Here is a 17954-nt window from a genome sequence, read left to right as displayed (position 1 = left end):
TAGGAAGCTACTGTTATGTCCATTTTCTTTTTGTACAACTCACTAGAGTATATCTGGGAGAATTTTTCAAGCAATTTTAAAGAAGCTGATTTTTGTTCCCAATTAATCTGAACTCCATGCATTTTTGCAACCATTCTGTGCAAGATCTCCTTGGGCATATTCTTTTTGTATTCGAGTGTCCTCATGAAATCATGTCTAGTAACAATGGCTAAGCTTTATCTTCTCAGTGCCAACACCATCCTCCACAAACCTTCCGATACATGAACGTGTACATTTCAAGAGATCCAGGTACATGTACGTCAGGGGTAATAGAACAATATTTGCACAGGGCATGAATTATTACAACATTTTGTTTTATTTTGTTTTATAAATAGGGCCTAAATGGCACGCCTTATTACATTTAAGCAAAAGATGAACATATGCGACATTTACTTCGTCTCTTAACACTCTTTCTTTCTTTCTTTCTGGGCAGGTGCTAGTCCCACCTGAAGGCCTAGCACCTCAAAACACCTCTGTGAAAAGCCAGGCCAAATGCCTTGTAACATAAGATCGCGCAAATATGCAGACTGGCAGGCTGCCAGGAACTGCTAGCAAGTGACGGGAGAGGAGGAGGGAGATGGCAGGGTTGCATCTGACGGGGAATAGGTGGCGTGTATCACTTAATATAGTGAGCAGGTCTCACATTGTTGGATTCAGTAGATCAGGCAAAATACAACATGATGAACAGGGTCAACATTGTCGTAATTACAACTGATGAGCCAATCAGGATATTGAGTTTTGCAGGCAACCTTCCTTGCTTTGTTCGATGTCAAACGTAAGGGACATGACTGCAATCATCATTCAACCTCCACTGTTTTGTTAATGATTCTTTTGCTGTTTGCAAAATCTGTGGTGATGTACATGAAAACAGAGGGAAGTTGGGTTTCTTATCATTTCTCTTTTCATTATTTGAACCTGAATTGTACGATTCTTGGAATAAAAAAACATAGGCACAACTAATTGAGAACTTCGAATGATCATACATGTACATGGACACCCTGCTCTGTTACTAAGCTATGACTCCACCCAAAATCTCATGAATAGCCAATGACACATGTTCCACAAGTAGCCAACCTTTAAGACCTACAAAATTACATTATTATTTTCCAATGTAGGAGATGTGCTCAATCCAACACAATTTCACACATCGCAACAGAGAATAGGCTTTACATGGTCTTGGTAAGTGCACATTGGTGAAGCTAAAATGTACCATTAAGAAAAGAATACACTCTGAACATTTAAAAGTGGAAGTACTGGAAGTCCTCCAACATCTCAGTTCCAATAATTATTACCCCAGGCCCTACCCATCACTGATGTGCTATACACCTCAGCAGCTGACTTGGCTCTTTTCTCACCAACTGCAATCAAGCCACTTCATTTTTTTCTCGGTGGTACTTCAGGGTTTGACTTTGCCCGGATGGCCTTCCTGATTCCCCCAATCTACAGACCATGGATATACCTAATGATGCAGCAATACACTCCCCAAAAATGGGAACAAATTACCCCATTTTCGAGGAGTTAACTTTGAGTTTTTATCTGCCGGTTTTGATAAATGCCTCTTGGTAAGCAGTCATTCCATTGTCGCGTCCGCCTGCGGAGTGGCCATTTATCATATGATTGGTCGATTAATATCCACACTGCAAAGCCCCAGTCTGCAATCCACAACCTGATATAAAGTCAATGGTTTTTTCTGTACTTGCACTGATCTAGTCCAAATTAAAAAAGTTTCCTTTAGCGAGCTAAAACACAGTGCACTGAACTTCGAGCACCAACAGCAATGCCATAGAAACATATGTCATTCACTGCTAATAAATAAAATTAGGATGCCATTGCTGGTCAATCTTTAACTGATTACTTGCAACAAAACATTACCATTTTACAAAGTCAGGAACTACATTCTTGTATTTGAATACTCATACGTTTTGTGTGACAAAGGCAAGAGTTCAAACATTACACATTTATACAGTTTTTAATTTAAAGAAAATAACAAAAGTACAAATCATAACATTTAAGGCATAACTTAAACTGCAGTTAAATTATGATTGTACATATGCATGTAGCTCATTTTATTCTAATTTTGGGTATTTTCTGACTGATAAAGCCAGTAAACTGATAGCTGCGTGATGGAAAGATTTGATTAGCAATAATGCATACTGCTAATAGTTACAGAGTGTTGAGTCTGGGGCCAGACGAATGAGTACCCGTACCAGCCTGTAAGACATGCACTTTCTTCTGCTTTCTTCAGTAAATTCAAAATGAATCCATTAAAGTAAATTACATACATTTTGTACAAACAATCTTGTAATTTATAGTCCCATGATGGTAACAAGGTGACTAGGCCACAGAATTTCAATAAGGCCTGCATCTAGCCAGACTGTAGCACACAGCTCTTGAAAAATTGCTACATTTAAATGCCACTCCGGGCTAAACCATGCCGCAACAGAATTTATCATTTCTGTACCCCTACAGAAAGGGGGAGGGAATTGATTTTTGGTCCGACATGTATGCACACCAGAGGGCAATATTTTACACTCCTTTCTTTTGACTTTCAAGTCTGGTCAAGTGTAAAAGGGATTTTTGGTCTATTCAGGTAGGATTACCCAAATCTTCTAGAAGGTTCCGCCAACTAAACAAATACTTCCACAAAGGGACCGCCAAGAGCCAGGGTATGGTATACATACTTTTGAGGAAAGTGTTGTGTTCAAACAAGAGATGGCGGAAAGATGTTGGGACTTGGGGTAGGAACGTATTTTCACAGGTGTCAAGGAGTGTGATTACATTCTAGGATAGGAAAAACAGTTCTTTCTCTAGCAGGCTACCGCACTTCTTCCCATGTAGGCAGAGACTACGCAAACCATTAAGTGAAGGAAAAGTCAATAAGTTCCCTGACTCTTTGTTCCATCAACAGATCACTTGTTTAATCACAATGAACAATGATCACACATACCTGAAATTTAATCAGAAAAAATTTCTACATGCCATTCTGAGACCTGGTGAAAGAGGTCCATGTACATGTACACTGTAGTTATATGACTATTCTCTCAAAAGTGCATTAATATTAAGAAAACAACAATGCAACAACAACAAAGATGAAAATAAGCCTCTTCACCACAAGGGGCACCAGTGCACTTCTCTGCAGTCAACATTGCACCAGAAACCCAACTTCTCTTGAGAGATCTTGCAAGGGAAGTACAGAGATTGAGCTTGATGTTAAAGAGCACCTCTGAGTAAAACATGTTTTCTCGGATTTCATCTGTTTAAATAAATATGGAAGCATCCAAATCGAATGCAGCATCATTTGTCTTCAGAGCTCAAATATAACAGGCTAAAAAGGGTTTTTTCTGCTCACACTAAGATGCGAAGTCTGAGAGTAGATTGCCTCATTCGGAGAAAACAGAAAACGAGGGTAACCCTTACCCTGCGTTCTTAGTGCAGGCCAAACAATAGCTACCTGCATTGTTATAATTGAGCTCCGCAGACAAGTGACACTGAGTTTGATTGGATGCTTCCATCTTTATTTGAACTAATAAAATCAGAGAGGACATGTTTTCCTTAGAGGTGCTCTTTAATCACTGCTTACAATCTGCACCTCAGACAGAAATAAACGAAAAAACAGAAGTGCTGAAGAATGGGGTCTTGCTCGTAACAAATACATGTATGTCGAGCAAAGATGTAGCATTTCCATTCAAAACTCTTGCCCGCATAGGAAATACAGTAAACTGTACATGCCATTCATGAAAGCAGAAGTCTTGCGGTCAGAACACTGAAAATTTCGCATTTCAAGTCTTTCATCCCTGAAGTGAACTCAGAGAAATTCACTGATTGTTGTGGAACGGAAAGTTAACAACACATGCTACAATGGGATATGGCGAATCACACTTGAGGATTTACAGCATAAACTCAATGCCAACTGGAGCATGACATGTACTCCTAGGGTGCCACAGCCCCTCCCCCACCTTTGAATGAACAGGAAATGCCATTGTGAGTTAATTAACATTGCTCAGCTGGTCTGCGTTGTGATTTCAACCCCTGGACTCATGGTTCAACCATGGTTCAACCAACGGCCAACATGGCACCCAAAAACACAAAAGGAGTTGATGCTGGTGTGAATACAGCAGGCTCCGGTATGCCTGTTGATGACCAATGACCAACACTGGCTGGACTAAGTATGTGATAGGACAAGCTTTTGAGAACAAGACACCACGAACACTTTGGACAAAGCCACCTCCAAATGTCTTTTGACATACCGGATTCCCACAGACCAAGCAGGATTATAGTGGCAAGATTACAGTGCTCAGCACACAATTTTCTGTTAACAAAATTTCTCTCCCCTTTCATGAAGACTCAAGACGTAAACTTCAGTGCAGCAAAGAACAAGTACAATACACATCATCCAAAGGCAGAATTTCCCTCGGTGGGGCAAAGATAAATTACACTTAATGCTAGAGGAACTCTGTTACAGTTTGTACAACTTTTTGAAGACCGTTTTACTTGTAGTTGTGACATTGGCCTGTGGTACCAGTACAAAAGTTACATGTACATGTATCTTATAAACAGTAACAGAACGCCTACTTTATAAACAAAAACACCAAAACATTTCTTGAGATTTCTCTCCACCATTCCATTATTTCTGCTTCCGCAAAGAGTGGTGGACAATTTCCATACAGTTTGGAATCCAAGAGGTAGCCTAATGACGAACAGTTCAAAGTGTAGGAAAGATGATGCAATTTGCACCTAAGTTGGCTCTCATAACTACCCAGATGGGGAGTGTATGCACAAGTCTAAAAGGTCTTCCATCTGCAGCTTTCACATCTTCAACAAGATGAAAGAGGGCAGGATAAATGGCCCCCTGTCCATTTTCACCAGTGCCCATGATGAGCACATTAATCAACAGCCAGCCAGGACAAACTGCAAAACAAGTGCCTGCCCTGAAAGGGGTGAGGAGGATCCAAAAAGGGCCCCAATGGCAATGGGGGTCAATTTGCCAAGGGGTCCTGTATAAACAATTGCCAGTTGCTGTCGGCAAAGGCCGCAGCAAGCTGCCCTCAAAAGAAAGGAGAACAAGCACTTGACACGGAGGTGACAGAGAGGACCCACAAGGGCGATAGCTTTCCAAATCCTCTGATGGTGCCGCATAAGGCTTAAACGCCAAACTTCTCGCTCAGCCCGCCAAGATCAGACTCAAAAATAGCAGAAAATAGATGTCGGGGTGCGTTGTTGATCCTTGCAGGTTGGTAGAGGAAGAGGGGGGGGAGAACTTAGACAATTCAAAGCACAGCCGCGGTCTTGTTTGTACAGGGGAGATTTCTGCCATGGGGGGAACATCACCTACACAACCTCTCCCTAAGTGCCAGTTTCACCTTGCTCACTGCGGATGGAATTACAGAGCCAACAAACTGGACTAAAGGTTGTTTTTTACCCTCAACACAATCCGCCAGCACAACAACTCCCTGTTGGACAATGGGGGGGGACTGCACCGGTGTTAACTCCAACAGTTTCCCTGAACACATAGTCATAACTAGAATTGCCCACGTTCTTAATGCCCCTTCATGCTGTACAACTCTATGTGGATGCCACAATTGCACATACTCTGACAGTCTAAAGCTTGTAAGCTCGTGTCCCCCCCTCGAAGAAGGAATCTTCCCTTCCTCTTCTTTGTGCTTTCCAGCGTAAGCAATCCAATTATACTGTTCTGCCACTTAGCAAAGGGCAATGGCACCGTTGTCGACGTCTTCAGGAGCGAAAGAAATTCTTCATGCAGAGAGTGAAAGAGAGGTATTTAAGTACGATGACAAAACTGGTCTAACTTCATGTTAAAATCACTTTCTCTTCCTAACATCAATCCCCAATATGTACATGTACCTCAATTTATCGTTAAACACATACAGTTATTTGGCAGTCACTACATGTACATTGTAACTATTGGCACTGAGAGATAGAATGAAAACAACATGCATGCCATGTACAATTTTTTTTCAATACAAAACAAAATTTTGTAGGAAATAGTTATTGTTCTTCATTTCAGACCCCTAAAAATGTTCACGTAAAACTTTGAAGACCTCCAGTGTATTAAACTTAACACAAGCATTAAGTACTACAAAAATATCTAAGGGAGAAATTCACAAAATAGACCAACAGACTTGTCAAATCTGAAGCAAAGTAATTTCACAATTCAAAAACAAAATTAAGACTTCGCTGAACAGGCTTGCAATCTCTCACATCCGGGTGACTAATGTCGAAATAAATATCCTTCCCTCAACCACCTCATTTGAAGGGAAATCTCAAAAGTGCAATGAAAAACACAGATTGCAATAGAGCAGAGAGCATGAAAACACAGAATTGAATACAGCAGAATCCACAAAGGTTGTATGGCGAACACACTTAAAAAAAAAACGGCTCTGTTTGCAATTTTTTTCTCGAGCCGCAGATTAGCAGCACCAGAGTATTGAATTTCAACGGCCGAACAAAAGACAACGGGGGTGACCCTTGGGGTAGGTCTTCCCTCCTTTTTGAGAAGGTGCTGCACTGAGGGTGTGACGTGAATGCGACACCGAGGATTTTCGCTGCAACCATTTTTGTCGCCACACATTAGCATAGTAGTGCTGTACATATGTTACTGCTACACACCGGTTCCTAGGTAAGCCCTCGTGTCTCCCTCGAGTGGAGGACTTTTCCAAATTATTAAAGAGGGCAATGCAATCCTATCCCACAAAGCGATGAAATCAGGAAGTTTAAGCTCACAATAAACCAAAAGCTAACTCTAAATGCTTCTTTTATGCAGAGGTTCTTCTACTAGGTATGTTAAAACTCAAATTCCCCACAGACTCAGTATAAAGAGCCTCCTAATTTGATTTCTGGTGCAAGCACAGCGGCAATCTTCAAAGGCGAGTCAGATCCAAACCACGACTCCCCAATTCAACCACACTGCCCCCTCCATCTATTATGACTGTTTGCAAACAATTTGAGATTTTCTAATTTCTATTCACCATGGTGGATTTGTGTGTGTGGGAAGCGTGCTTCTGTCATGCAGATCTTCAATTAGCGCCGGGGATCATTGGCAAGTCTCGTATATCACCACCCGGCACTTACCACTGGTGCATGCCAGTCCTTATCTTGAAGCCGGCCAGTGCATTTGATCTTGCATTAGACCTGGGCAAGGCGAACGCACAGGGCACCCACCCATCAACAAACAGCCAGTGCCCGAGCGTGATATTGGATCATTTATTCTATGAATGGAAGTTTTTAATCAGTAGAAATGCAGAACGATGGATCAGAACCTGGCTAAGGAAAACTGACTCTTATGTTTGCACTGAAAAACAGCATGAAGAATCGGATTCACTGTTTATTTTTTGCAAGCTGTTTGCATCGATTTATGAATTTCATGTTGGCAGAATTTGTTATTATTGGGCAAGAATCGCAAAACAAAGTCTTTTCTTCTTTGCCATGAATAGGTACATACTCATACGGGTAACAGTTCCTTTGAAATAAACGGACAGATATCGATGTTAAAACTACTGTTCAAGTAGTGTAAATTGTGTGAAAGGAAACGTCTTGAGCTGAAGTTTTTAAGCTCCCAAGAAAAAGCATCTGCATTAGGCAGAAAAAAAGACGTGTTTACCTTTGTGATGCGATCATGCAACCTCAGTTCTGACTTGTCCGCCGGTCCATGCTCGATGACCCTTGACACAATGATACCCTCTGAAATTCCGTCAACCTTCAAAGCGAAGGAAAGAATCACAATTCAGTGGAGTATACAAAGAATGTGTTTCATCCAACCTGAGGCTTCATATGAAGACCCAATGGATCTTGGGCACTCCGGTGAAGTTACTTGAGAAATTGAAGATGCCTCCATCCATTTAGCTACCTCAACTTGCACAAGGGTGGATCCAGAGGTTAACTTTCCATTGTGTTTTTTCTGGAGGGGGGGGGTGATTTTTTGGACCTTCTAAATCTAAGTCGTGAGGCTAGATTTGGAGGCTTTTTCAATGCTTTAGGAAGGAGAAGAGGTAAATAGTCCGTGAAGTCTCCCTCATTATTTTTCAGAAAACACAAACACTTCTTAAGTCACTTTTTTTTGGGGGGGAGGAATGTCCCAGTTTTCCCCCCTTCCCCAAACTGCATTTATGAATCAAGTCTGCTCTGAACTTCCACAGACCAATCTTATTACGCCCTGTCAGTCCCAGATCAATCAAACTACTACATAACGAGGTGTAACTAAGGTTTCATACCATAGCTGTAGGGTGAAAAAAAGATCTGTTATGTCTCTTTTATTCTTAAGCACATTCTAACCACCCACTAATGTTTTCACACCTGTAATGATAACATCTCTTATTTTGAACTAAGCCCAATTTTTGGAGTAGCGTGTTCTTCACAACATACTGCAAGCACTACATATTAAATTATAAGAACATAATTAGACGAACATTGGGATACAACCAAGTATGTACTTATCTGTAACCTGAGTAAACAAACTGCAATAAAGACACAAATGTATAAATTACATTAGGCTACTGTGGTGCCCCGTCTGCAACCTGTGCAAACAAATCAGAACATGTATTCATTAAATAGGCTACTGTATTTTATATTCGCTTCATTCTCAAATCAGATAAACTAAATTCCTAATTCCTCAAAATCTTGTTTTTTTCCCAATGGCTTTTTGACCCCGCCACCCAAAAAAGACCTGGCTTATTAAGCAATTCCAAAATCCCTCCCTTTTTCATCACCCGTCCCTGCCCCATCACCCATTAATTTAACTGATGGCAACCATCATCAGCAGGATTATTTTTTTTAAATCAACACGACTAAGGAAAGCTAAGCAAAATATCCTTCCAAAGAACTACATGTAGGTTCCTTCCCAGGCCCAGTATTTCTGCCAATTTTGATAGGAGCCCCCTGATAAGCCCCATCTGGTCTGGCTTTCTGCAATCTAATAATATCAAGGAGCCCCAGGCTAGGAATGTACAATAATGGCTGAGCTATTTCTGTCTCGATCGTTTAATGTGACCAGCGTTGTCATGTTGACAGGTTTGTGTACATGATATTCTGTTTGAAGACATTTGGGTCAGTGTCATGGGTAACATATTACTAATTGAAATGTAAGTGTTCCTGTCGAGCTGTCTGTCTGTCTGTAATGCTGTCAGTGTTTTGAGGAATAGAAATACTGAAAATTCAGACATTAATTTTGCAAGGCATTTATTAAAAATCATTTTACATGTAAGAACAATTTGGTTTCACTGTCTTGTTTAAATATACATGTAAACCTTGCACTATAATTCTATGGTGTTCGTTACAAAACGCATATTCCGGAGGTAAAAATTGGCACATCTATTTTACAGAAATCTACCCGAGTCAACATCAGACACTGCCCTGGTCACATCATCACTGCTTACTGAAATCAAATCACATTGTAGAATGTCCCACTGGTTTCTGGTACTCATGAACTTGCCGGGATCAAGATTTATAAGCTTGCCCAACATCTCGATCATGATAAACGGTCTCTTGGGTGAACATTCCGAGTGCATCAAAAAAATCTCACAAATGATGACTATCATGTGTTGCTGCAGCACTCAATATTTCATTTCGCCGGGCTGGGGGGGGTATGCGCAGTTGGCAAACAAAGCAGAGATCGTTACTTACCAATCGACCATGCAAACACCCAACGCCCCCCTCCCCCTTGCAATATATGTTGCCTCTCCATATTTGGGTTGCTAGCTCTCTACCGTATCGGGTTATGGAACGCTTGTCAGAAACATCCGATTTATTTGGATTTTCAGAACATCTGTCAGACACCATAAATCTCCAGAGGCCAGGATACACACAGCCAGCTATCTTATGAGCTACACGTGTCAACTCCATAGCAAACATTCTTTGTGAATTTCTTGGGAGGAAAATTTTGTCACTTCTGGAGACAGTCGGTACACCAACGCCCCAACGTAACAACACATGCTATAATAAATGCACATCACTGTTGGTTAACATACACAGATAAGATGTGTTTGAATCTCTTGCTATAAAGTTTTTCAAAATGATGTTTCCACAAAAACTGTACTGTTCAACACTGAGTTGAACCAGAAAGGATCTTAAAAACTGGCCTAATTTTGGCATGGTATAGTCACTGATATCTAGAGTGAGAGAATTCTTTCTTCATCCTAAGCCCATTCAATTTTTCCACAAAATATCGTTTTAATCTCTCAGCAGTTTGATAATTTTATTCAGCTGTTCTATATTATTTTTAATTTAAACTGACCACTGAGCAACCCTGTACAGCAGTTTCTAGAAGTTAACAGTCCTTTCCACAAATAAAGCATCATGAATCCAAAAGTTTGCGTCCTACATAACAGTTCTTCAAGTTTCTTCAGTGAAAAAAAAAGTTGGAGGAGCTGGCCAAAGATTGTTGACCCCTGTAAACACCCTCATGTTATTTACCTTGAGAACAGGGAACCACAAAGACCCAATATGTGCCACCTGACTGGACCATGAGGTCACTACTCTGGACAGTCACTACTCCTATCCCCCTGTCCCCCTAGAGACAAACCAGGAACTGCCCAAACTTATTCTCTTAGACTGCCTGTTCCATTGTCCGCTAACTATGCTCATCCCAAACTCAAGGAAATTACATGTATACACTTCTCTCCTGGTCTAATTGAGGCGATTCTTGTTGTGTTCTTCGCAGAGGCTTCCACGTTGTTTACACTCTTCCGCTTGAAGGCACGATTTCTTTCTGTAAGATGGACTGCAATAAGGTACGGGAGACTGGGGGGGGGTGTGATTCAAGCCAACAGTCATTGAACCCCCTGCTCAACAAAACAGCTACCGGTATGACCTGTGCCACAAATAATGCTCCTCCTTCATAACTTCTTACGTTTTTGAACTTAAATACAAGTACTCCTTCAAATTTGATATTTCAAGAAGTAACATTAACACATTTTTTATAATGTCACTTTTTCTGACCAAAAGGTTTTGAAATTGAGGGGAAAAAAGCAAAAGCACACTAAAGTAACTTATCCATAAGCATGCCTGCTTTGTAATGGTACCAGTGACATGTCTGATACTGGGGATGAACTGCTCAGGCCTATATAGCACTGAAAATGAAGGAGGTTCGTCAGGAAGATGTATCAAGTGCTAAGTGCTTTGATTGCCACCACCTCCTCAGCAACTCCAGACTTACATGTAACAGTGAATATCAGCAGCAAATGCATTAAAAATTAGGAACATGGAATAACCTTGGGAATAAGTGCTGAGCTAGGGGGTCGGCTTACTGAATCAGCTGGTTTTCCTGCTTTGGCAAAGACAACTCTACTCTTCCCAGGGAAAAACTAGTCCAAAGCAGCACAGTCACCAAATGCTTGCCTGAGGCGCTCTCCTAAGGGATGCATTAGCCTAGGGATCATGTCCAAGCTTGACATTCGAGGGGAGGATTAGCCATTAAGGGCACAGTGGGAGAGATTAAGAGACGCTGTCTTGACTATCACGCTTCCTTGCCAAAACTTCCGCAGTCTAAACACTGAGCATGAGTGCCTCCTACCTCCGGCAACACAAACAGGAAATACAACTGCACTGGAGTACAATGCTTCCACCATCAAACAACACCTTGAAATCCACTGCATTAAAAGGATTATTGAAATGCCACACCCACCAAAAGGCAGATCACTGTTGCAACACTAAGCTGATGGGAGGTTGTTTACAACTTTTGCTTAGACTGAAGTATCGTTGAGCAGTGGGTTTACACGTCTGCACCAAACAAGAAATAATTCAGGCCCACAAGTAGGTAAAAGACAAAAAAAGTCAAGTCTTGAGTCCTAGGTAAGGCTGGTGTGCTGAAAGCAGTATCTACATATATAATGTACAATATACATGTATCTTCCACAAAGTGATTATTCATGAAGTCGTTTAAAGTAAAACAATGAGGATTCCAGTTAGTCAAGCAAGTTTGGCTACAAATTCAATTTTACTTCAAACCAAAGGCAGAAAGAAAAAAATGCTGACACAGGGTGCGAAGCAAGACATGAGGTAACCACGAACCAGTGACAACCCCCCCCCAAATGACCGCAATTTCTTGATGTTGAGCATTCTGCTCTCCATATTTGCAATGACAAATTAAGTAACTTTCTAAAAACGACAGTTCCACAAGTCCCAAAAAGGTCAACTCTGGCCGATGTTTTCTTGGTTATCCCTTGACAAACACATGTGACCATGAGTGCATCAAGGGTTAATGTCTCTATGCTCTAACCCCAAGGAACCGGCAGATGATTTAAAAAGGGACTCTGAACTGTTAATGTAATACCCCATGCTAAGTCCTTCAACAATGTGGTTACACCATCCCCTGATGCAAGCACAGGTGTTTTGATGTCACTTATCACATGATTTGTTTATGTTGATCTTTCATAAATCAGGACAAAGACAAACTTGCCAACTAGGCTGAACCACTGTCAGCATGGGACACTATAGAAGAAAACCAACTCTATCAGTTTAGTATGCTTTGGATATGGATAAATAGATGTATTCGTCGGAAAGACATGTATTCAAGACTTACGGTAACAAGTGTGTACACACAAGACCAAAAATCTCATGCACCAGCTTATCTTACATGATGGAACATGTACCAGTTAGTCTCTCATTCTACCTGAAGTCTTACAAAACAATTCAGACCTTATCGCCCTTGCTATTTCCAGACTTACTCATTTAGAAAAACGGAGCAGTGACTCTGTTAGAACATCTAACAACCTTAAATCAACCCTGGGTTATTCCACAGTTCTTAGACTATTTGCAACAAACCCCAATCATTTACACACTTGAATAGTATTGTAATATTACTCAGCTGTGAGTGGTACAAGTAATATGGCACAGAGCACCCAGTCACAAAGGAAAGAGGAGAGCTTCTAGACTCTTAATTAAAGGCCAGTGTTGCATTCAACCCTGCACTCGATGTGCACAAACACATATTCTGAGCACATTTCGATGAAAATTACTTGTGAATGCTCAAGCCAGTGTGTAAATATGCTACGCCCCACATGAATGGTCATCATTCGCCACCCTTCCGTGAACTTGTACGTGCCCAAATTCTGACCAATGGTGACCGATAAAACAACTCTGGGTTTGCTACTACCACAGAAGATTTTTTCAGTTTAACGACTGAAAAATGACTTTGAATACTGACCCTTGACCACTTCGATGATACATCAAGATGATATTCTTTCACAAAATTCAGCAAAATTGGACAACTTCAACAATAAGGCACCACTGACCAAACAACTTACCCGATTGCCACCAATTATATTGAATCCAAGGCTGCCATTTTCGCGACCAAGTTGCAGAGCAAGAGGCACTTCCTCACAAGGCTGTTGAAAGACAAAACAAAAGTGGTGAAAGTCACACTTGCAATTCCTGTCCTCCAAGAAATGGTAGAGAATTAAAATTTGCAATTTACAAGCAAGTCTAGCAACAACAGTTTACTTAAAGTATGAGACCAAAAATGGTTCCTAGTTGCTGGAAATTACCATTCAACATTTAATGAATTATGCTCCATTTTCATATTCTTAAAGCAGCTCTTAATACTGAGTTAAAGGTAAAACATGGAAAGTCATTTGGTAATCTCAATTCGATTTCTTCCCTAAGCTTTTTTCCAAAGTACTGCGGCTCAAGAATATCACTTCTTAAAACAACATTTCAGTGATCACGTCCAAATCATAACTCGAAACTCCCTTCTCTGGATGCTGAAATTTGTCCTGCTAAGAATTCCTCACAAGAGTGGGGACTTTGATTTCAACCCCATCACATTCACTTCTCACCAGGCATGCCAGACGTCAACCGATAACAAATTTGTCGCACCACAGGGTTCCTTTGATATTTGTGCGAATTATTTAGCGTGAAATTAATTGTGGGAGGTTGAGGCTGACTACCAACTGCTGGTCACAGCACTTTTGAATCTCACCTCAGTCTACCAAAAATCTGTCCTTTTCACATAATCCATGAAATCTTTTTCAGTCTTTACTCCTGAAGCACCACGATGACTGTCATACAATCCAAAATATTTACTTTTTTGAGGGTCAGAGTAATATTTCAAATCCCATTCAGTGAAGTCAAGGTGTCCACAACAAAAAGATGATCTCTTAAAAACAAGTTTGCCTTAATATTATCGCATGGTTTGCATTGTAAACAAAGCCTGTTTACCAGCTAACAAGACAGGCGGCACTTCTAAAGCCCCTAGCATAACAACAAAAATTTTGGCCACTCTGGCCCAGAGATTCTTAAGCTGAATGTTTGCTGTGCGAGTCTGGACATTGGCATTGTATCTGTCGTGCATATAAACAAGATCAACCAACATATAGGGGGAGCCTCTGGACAATCTGAAAAGCCATTCATTATCCGAGCTGTGATGCGGTTGGCATTGGTTTGTGTGTGCACACAGGGAGAGTGGCACCAGTGAAGGCTAGATGAGGAACCCAGTCTCCATCCCTTAGTCCAGGCAAGCGGAAGTCCTTGGGAACCAAACAAGTGGGTGTCTGGCAGAAGACTTTACTGTGGCTAGCCAAATTGTGGAGAGGGGGGGGTTGCTGTCAAATGGCAGCACCCTGTGGAGAAGATAGGTCCTGTGGGGTTACTCATACACAGGATTGTGGTGGACCACCACTCCAGACAGCCTTTTTTGCCGTTACAAAGAGATACCGGTCCCCCAATATGTAGACCTTTGCACAGGAAGATGGAATGCGAAGGCTAGCCATTTTGCTTTTTCAATGACCGAGCGATTATGACAGACTGACTGGAGTTAACCTCAGATTTCGAATTTGGGGGAAGGTAACTTTGAGAGCTTTATTCTAGGTGCAATCAATCACAATTTACTGTCAGGCTCTAAACAAAAATTGCATTTCAGTCACGTTCTATTCTAGCATAACAAAGAATAGGATAGTGAGTTTGGTGAAAGCCAGACAACCTTTCCGTTAGCTCAACTTAACATTTTCCTGGAGTGAAAAGGCAAGGGACTAACCACCTATAATATACACAAACTCTCTATCTGGCCACAAGAACTCTGGCTACTTGTTCTAAACTCACCACCAAATTCCACCCCTTTGAATTTGAAATTTCATTGAAGACAAGCCCACTTATCTAGGGAAAACTTTAGTTGTCCGGGAAAAGTTGTTTTAGGTCATAATTTTAAATCATTCAATAACAGTGGTGGCACTGGCCAGATACGGATCACTGTACAGTACGTTAAAAACAAGATAGTACGAACATACATAATATTAACTGGACATCTTAAATATACAGAAAACGCAGAATGTTATTAAAAATTCTAAATAAATTTTTTTCAAGTTGTTATAGATGAATTAATTATTTAAACATCAGCTGAGATCTGTTCTCACCCTATCATACACGGCCATTGCCGACATGTATTCCACCTCTGCTTTACACTCATTCAACTTTTTCTGATAACGGAGAGCCTGCATTTGGATCTCGTTCTGAAGGCAGGCGATCTGGGCTAAGAGAGATTTCTCCCTTTTGCCGAATCGCACCGTGGTTTTCTTGAGACCGTGTTCCTGGCTCGAGATTTTGGCTTGCAGGTTTGCGCAGTGAGCCTGCATGGCTTTCAGGCAGCAGTGGTCCGCGACGGCGTTGTGCTGCAGCACCAGGTTGCAGCCCTGCTCGCAGCGGCCCACGGCCCGGTACTCGCACTGCTGCGTCTGGTGCTGGACCAAGTCCTTGATGCTGACCACGGCCTCACAGCCTTTATTGGTGCAAGTCACCGGGGCAAAGTCGCAGTCTTCCAGGTGCTGAGGCAGCATTTGGATCTTGACCACCTCCTGGCAGCCTCGGGTGTGGTTGTCGCAGCGGATCTCCAACTTCATGATGAGGTTGCGGAGGGGTAGGACGCTGTTGAGCTCCTTAGTGGAGAACTTGTCGCACTTGAGCGGGCAGCTCCCGTGCTGTACCACCCAGGGCAGCACGCAGTTGCCACAGAAGACGTGTCCGCACGGCGTGGCCAACGGATTCTCCAGAACCGCTAAACAGATACTGCACTTGAAATCCTCGTCCACTGGTTTGGTAAAGCGTTCCAAATCATAGCCCATCCTGGAAATTCGCAATCCGTGTTGAAGATCACAAGAAAACACGAAGAAATTACCGTCTCACGCACTAATCGCACCGAGCAACATCGTCAGCTCGTCACCACCACATGTGTTGTGTTGGAAGAAAAAAAAAGACTTGACCAACATACACATTGAATGAATGGGGCGGTGCTTTCTTTTGTTCACTTGCGTGTCGCGATTCGACGGCTGTTGCATTTTATCCCACGGTGTTGTTTTTCAACATGTATTTTATTTTAGACAAACGCATCGTCATTTTCCATCATTTACTTACCAACACCAAGGAGACGATTTCGATGAGATTGGAAATCTTTTTACAGTACGCGACACCTTGTTTTTTTCTCTTAATTTTTACAGGTACATGTGCATATATTATTATTGTATCGTGTATGCTAATAATAGTCGAATTGTACCGTGCGTCGGGGGGTACCCCCGACTGGAGACCTGTGTGTTCGCTAGGTATGAGAGGGAGAAGCTATGTGATCAAACACTCTGACTTCCCCCGGCGGCCAAAGAGCCACTAGAAATCCTGTGCTGACCCTTCCGGAAGTTTGGTGGGCACCGGTTAGGCAAATAAACCATTCAATATTGTAAAGTTACTCTGTTTTCCAGCCCATTTTTAAGGCAGATTTGAAGGGCAACTTGAAGGGCTTTGTACGGATAGGCTCGAGTAAACCCTTTCTGCATTCATTGTAACCCATTGTAACTAAAATAACAAAGAAAGTCATCCAAGACACTAGAAAAGTATCATCTCTATAATGCCTTCAAAGCGGCTTTCCACAATTAAAATCCTCCACCAGGACGCCAAATCTGGACAAGTTCTTTTAGCATTAACCTCTGATCGTAAACAAATCATATATCAGCCGTCGTCCGTATAAACCCACTATCGCATCACACGCTCTGTCACCCACAAGTTCTTTGACGCTGATTGGTCCATACTGGCTAAGTTTGCGGCCCCTTTGATGTCATCGTTACTCACCATCCCCCATCTCTAATTGCGCACCTAGGACCCATCTAAAGGAGGCTCCGAAAACAAACAACATGCCAACCTCCGAAAAAGTGCTGTTCTTGGAGGTTTAGAATTCCTGAATACAATGCTGAAATCTTTCGGCGTTTTTCCTTCTGCTTTTATATTCTCCTCTGCAAAAATTAGGATTGTGGCTTTAATCTTGTTTGTTTACACAGCATTGGCGTTTAAGAACACCGACGGGGCACTGACCTGGGTGTTTTACTGATAGTAAAGACTTCTGTCACATACTTCGGATCTCCTTTATACTTTGCGTAGGGGACAACCCGGTGGGGTTGTTATCACAAAGCGGTTGGTCAAAGAAGTTACCAAAATAGCAAAATAAATACACCATTTATTTGAGATTTCCTTCTTGCTCACTCATCCCCCTTCCAGTTTGATCGTCACGTTTTATAACTGGGTTTGTATCAAGGAATTTACCTGCCAATGTGAAAGGTTCGTGGTCTACAACCCAAATTAGTACATTTCCTTATTCCAAAAACCTTTACCTCTGTACCTCTGGGCGTTTAGTTCATTCGGGCACGAAACACAACAGCCTACTCCACTGTAGTCTGTACGACACAAAATCGAATCATGGTAAACATTGCCTAGTTATCAGCAATGACGTATCATGAATATTCATGTTTTATTGAGTTTTGATTCTCGTTGCAGTTATAGAATGTGACTTGGTTACTGGTCTTTTATACCCACTCAGCGAGGTATACAATTTTAGCAAAACGAAAACTATAATTATAAATTAAGCAAATAAATTTTAACCCCCCCCCCTTTTTGGCGCTATCGACACATAAAAAAAAAGATATATACCAACC

At 41.6% G+C, this 17954-nt stretch overlaps 1 protein-coding gene across 1 annotated transcript in view; it reads right to left on the bottom strand.

Annotated features, from left to right (window-relative positions):
* LOC110983030 (E3 ubiquitin-protein ligase PDZRN3-like) overlaps positions 1-16228 on the bottom strand; it is a 169201-nt gene extending 152973 nt beyond the window's left edge. The window contains exons 1-3 of the mRNA XM_022241894.2: positions 15399-16228; positions 13296-13376; positions 7658-7753 (exon numbers count right to left, since the gene is read on the bottom strand). Coding sequence (XP_022097586.2) covers positions 7658-7753; positions 13296-13376; positions 15399-16103 — 882 coding nt within the window. The 5' untranslated portion in view covers positions 16104-16228. The remainder of the gene's footprint in view (positions 1-7657; positions 7754-13295; positions 13377-15398) is intronic.
* Positions 16229-17954: the final 1726 nt, after the last annotated feature.

This window comes from Acanthaster planci, linkage group LG04 (assembly GCF_054643075.1).
Source record: "Acanthaster planci isolate LZ-2023a linkage group LG04, COTS_SCS, whole genome shotgun sequence".
Taxonomy (NCBI): domain Eukaryota; kingdom Metazoa; phylum Echinodermata; class Asteroidea; order Valvatida; family Acanthasteridae; genus Acanthaster; species Acanthaster planci.
Note: the sequence above shows the minus strand (reverse complement) of the source record. Positions and strands in the feature narration are given on the sequence as shown.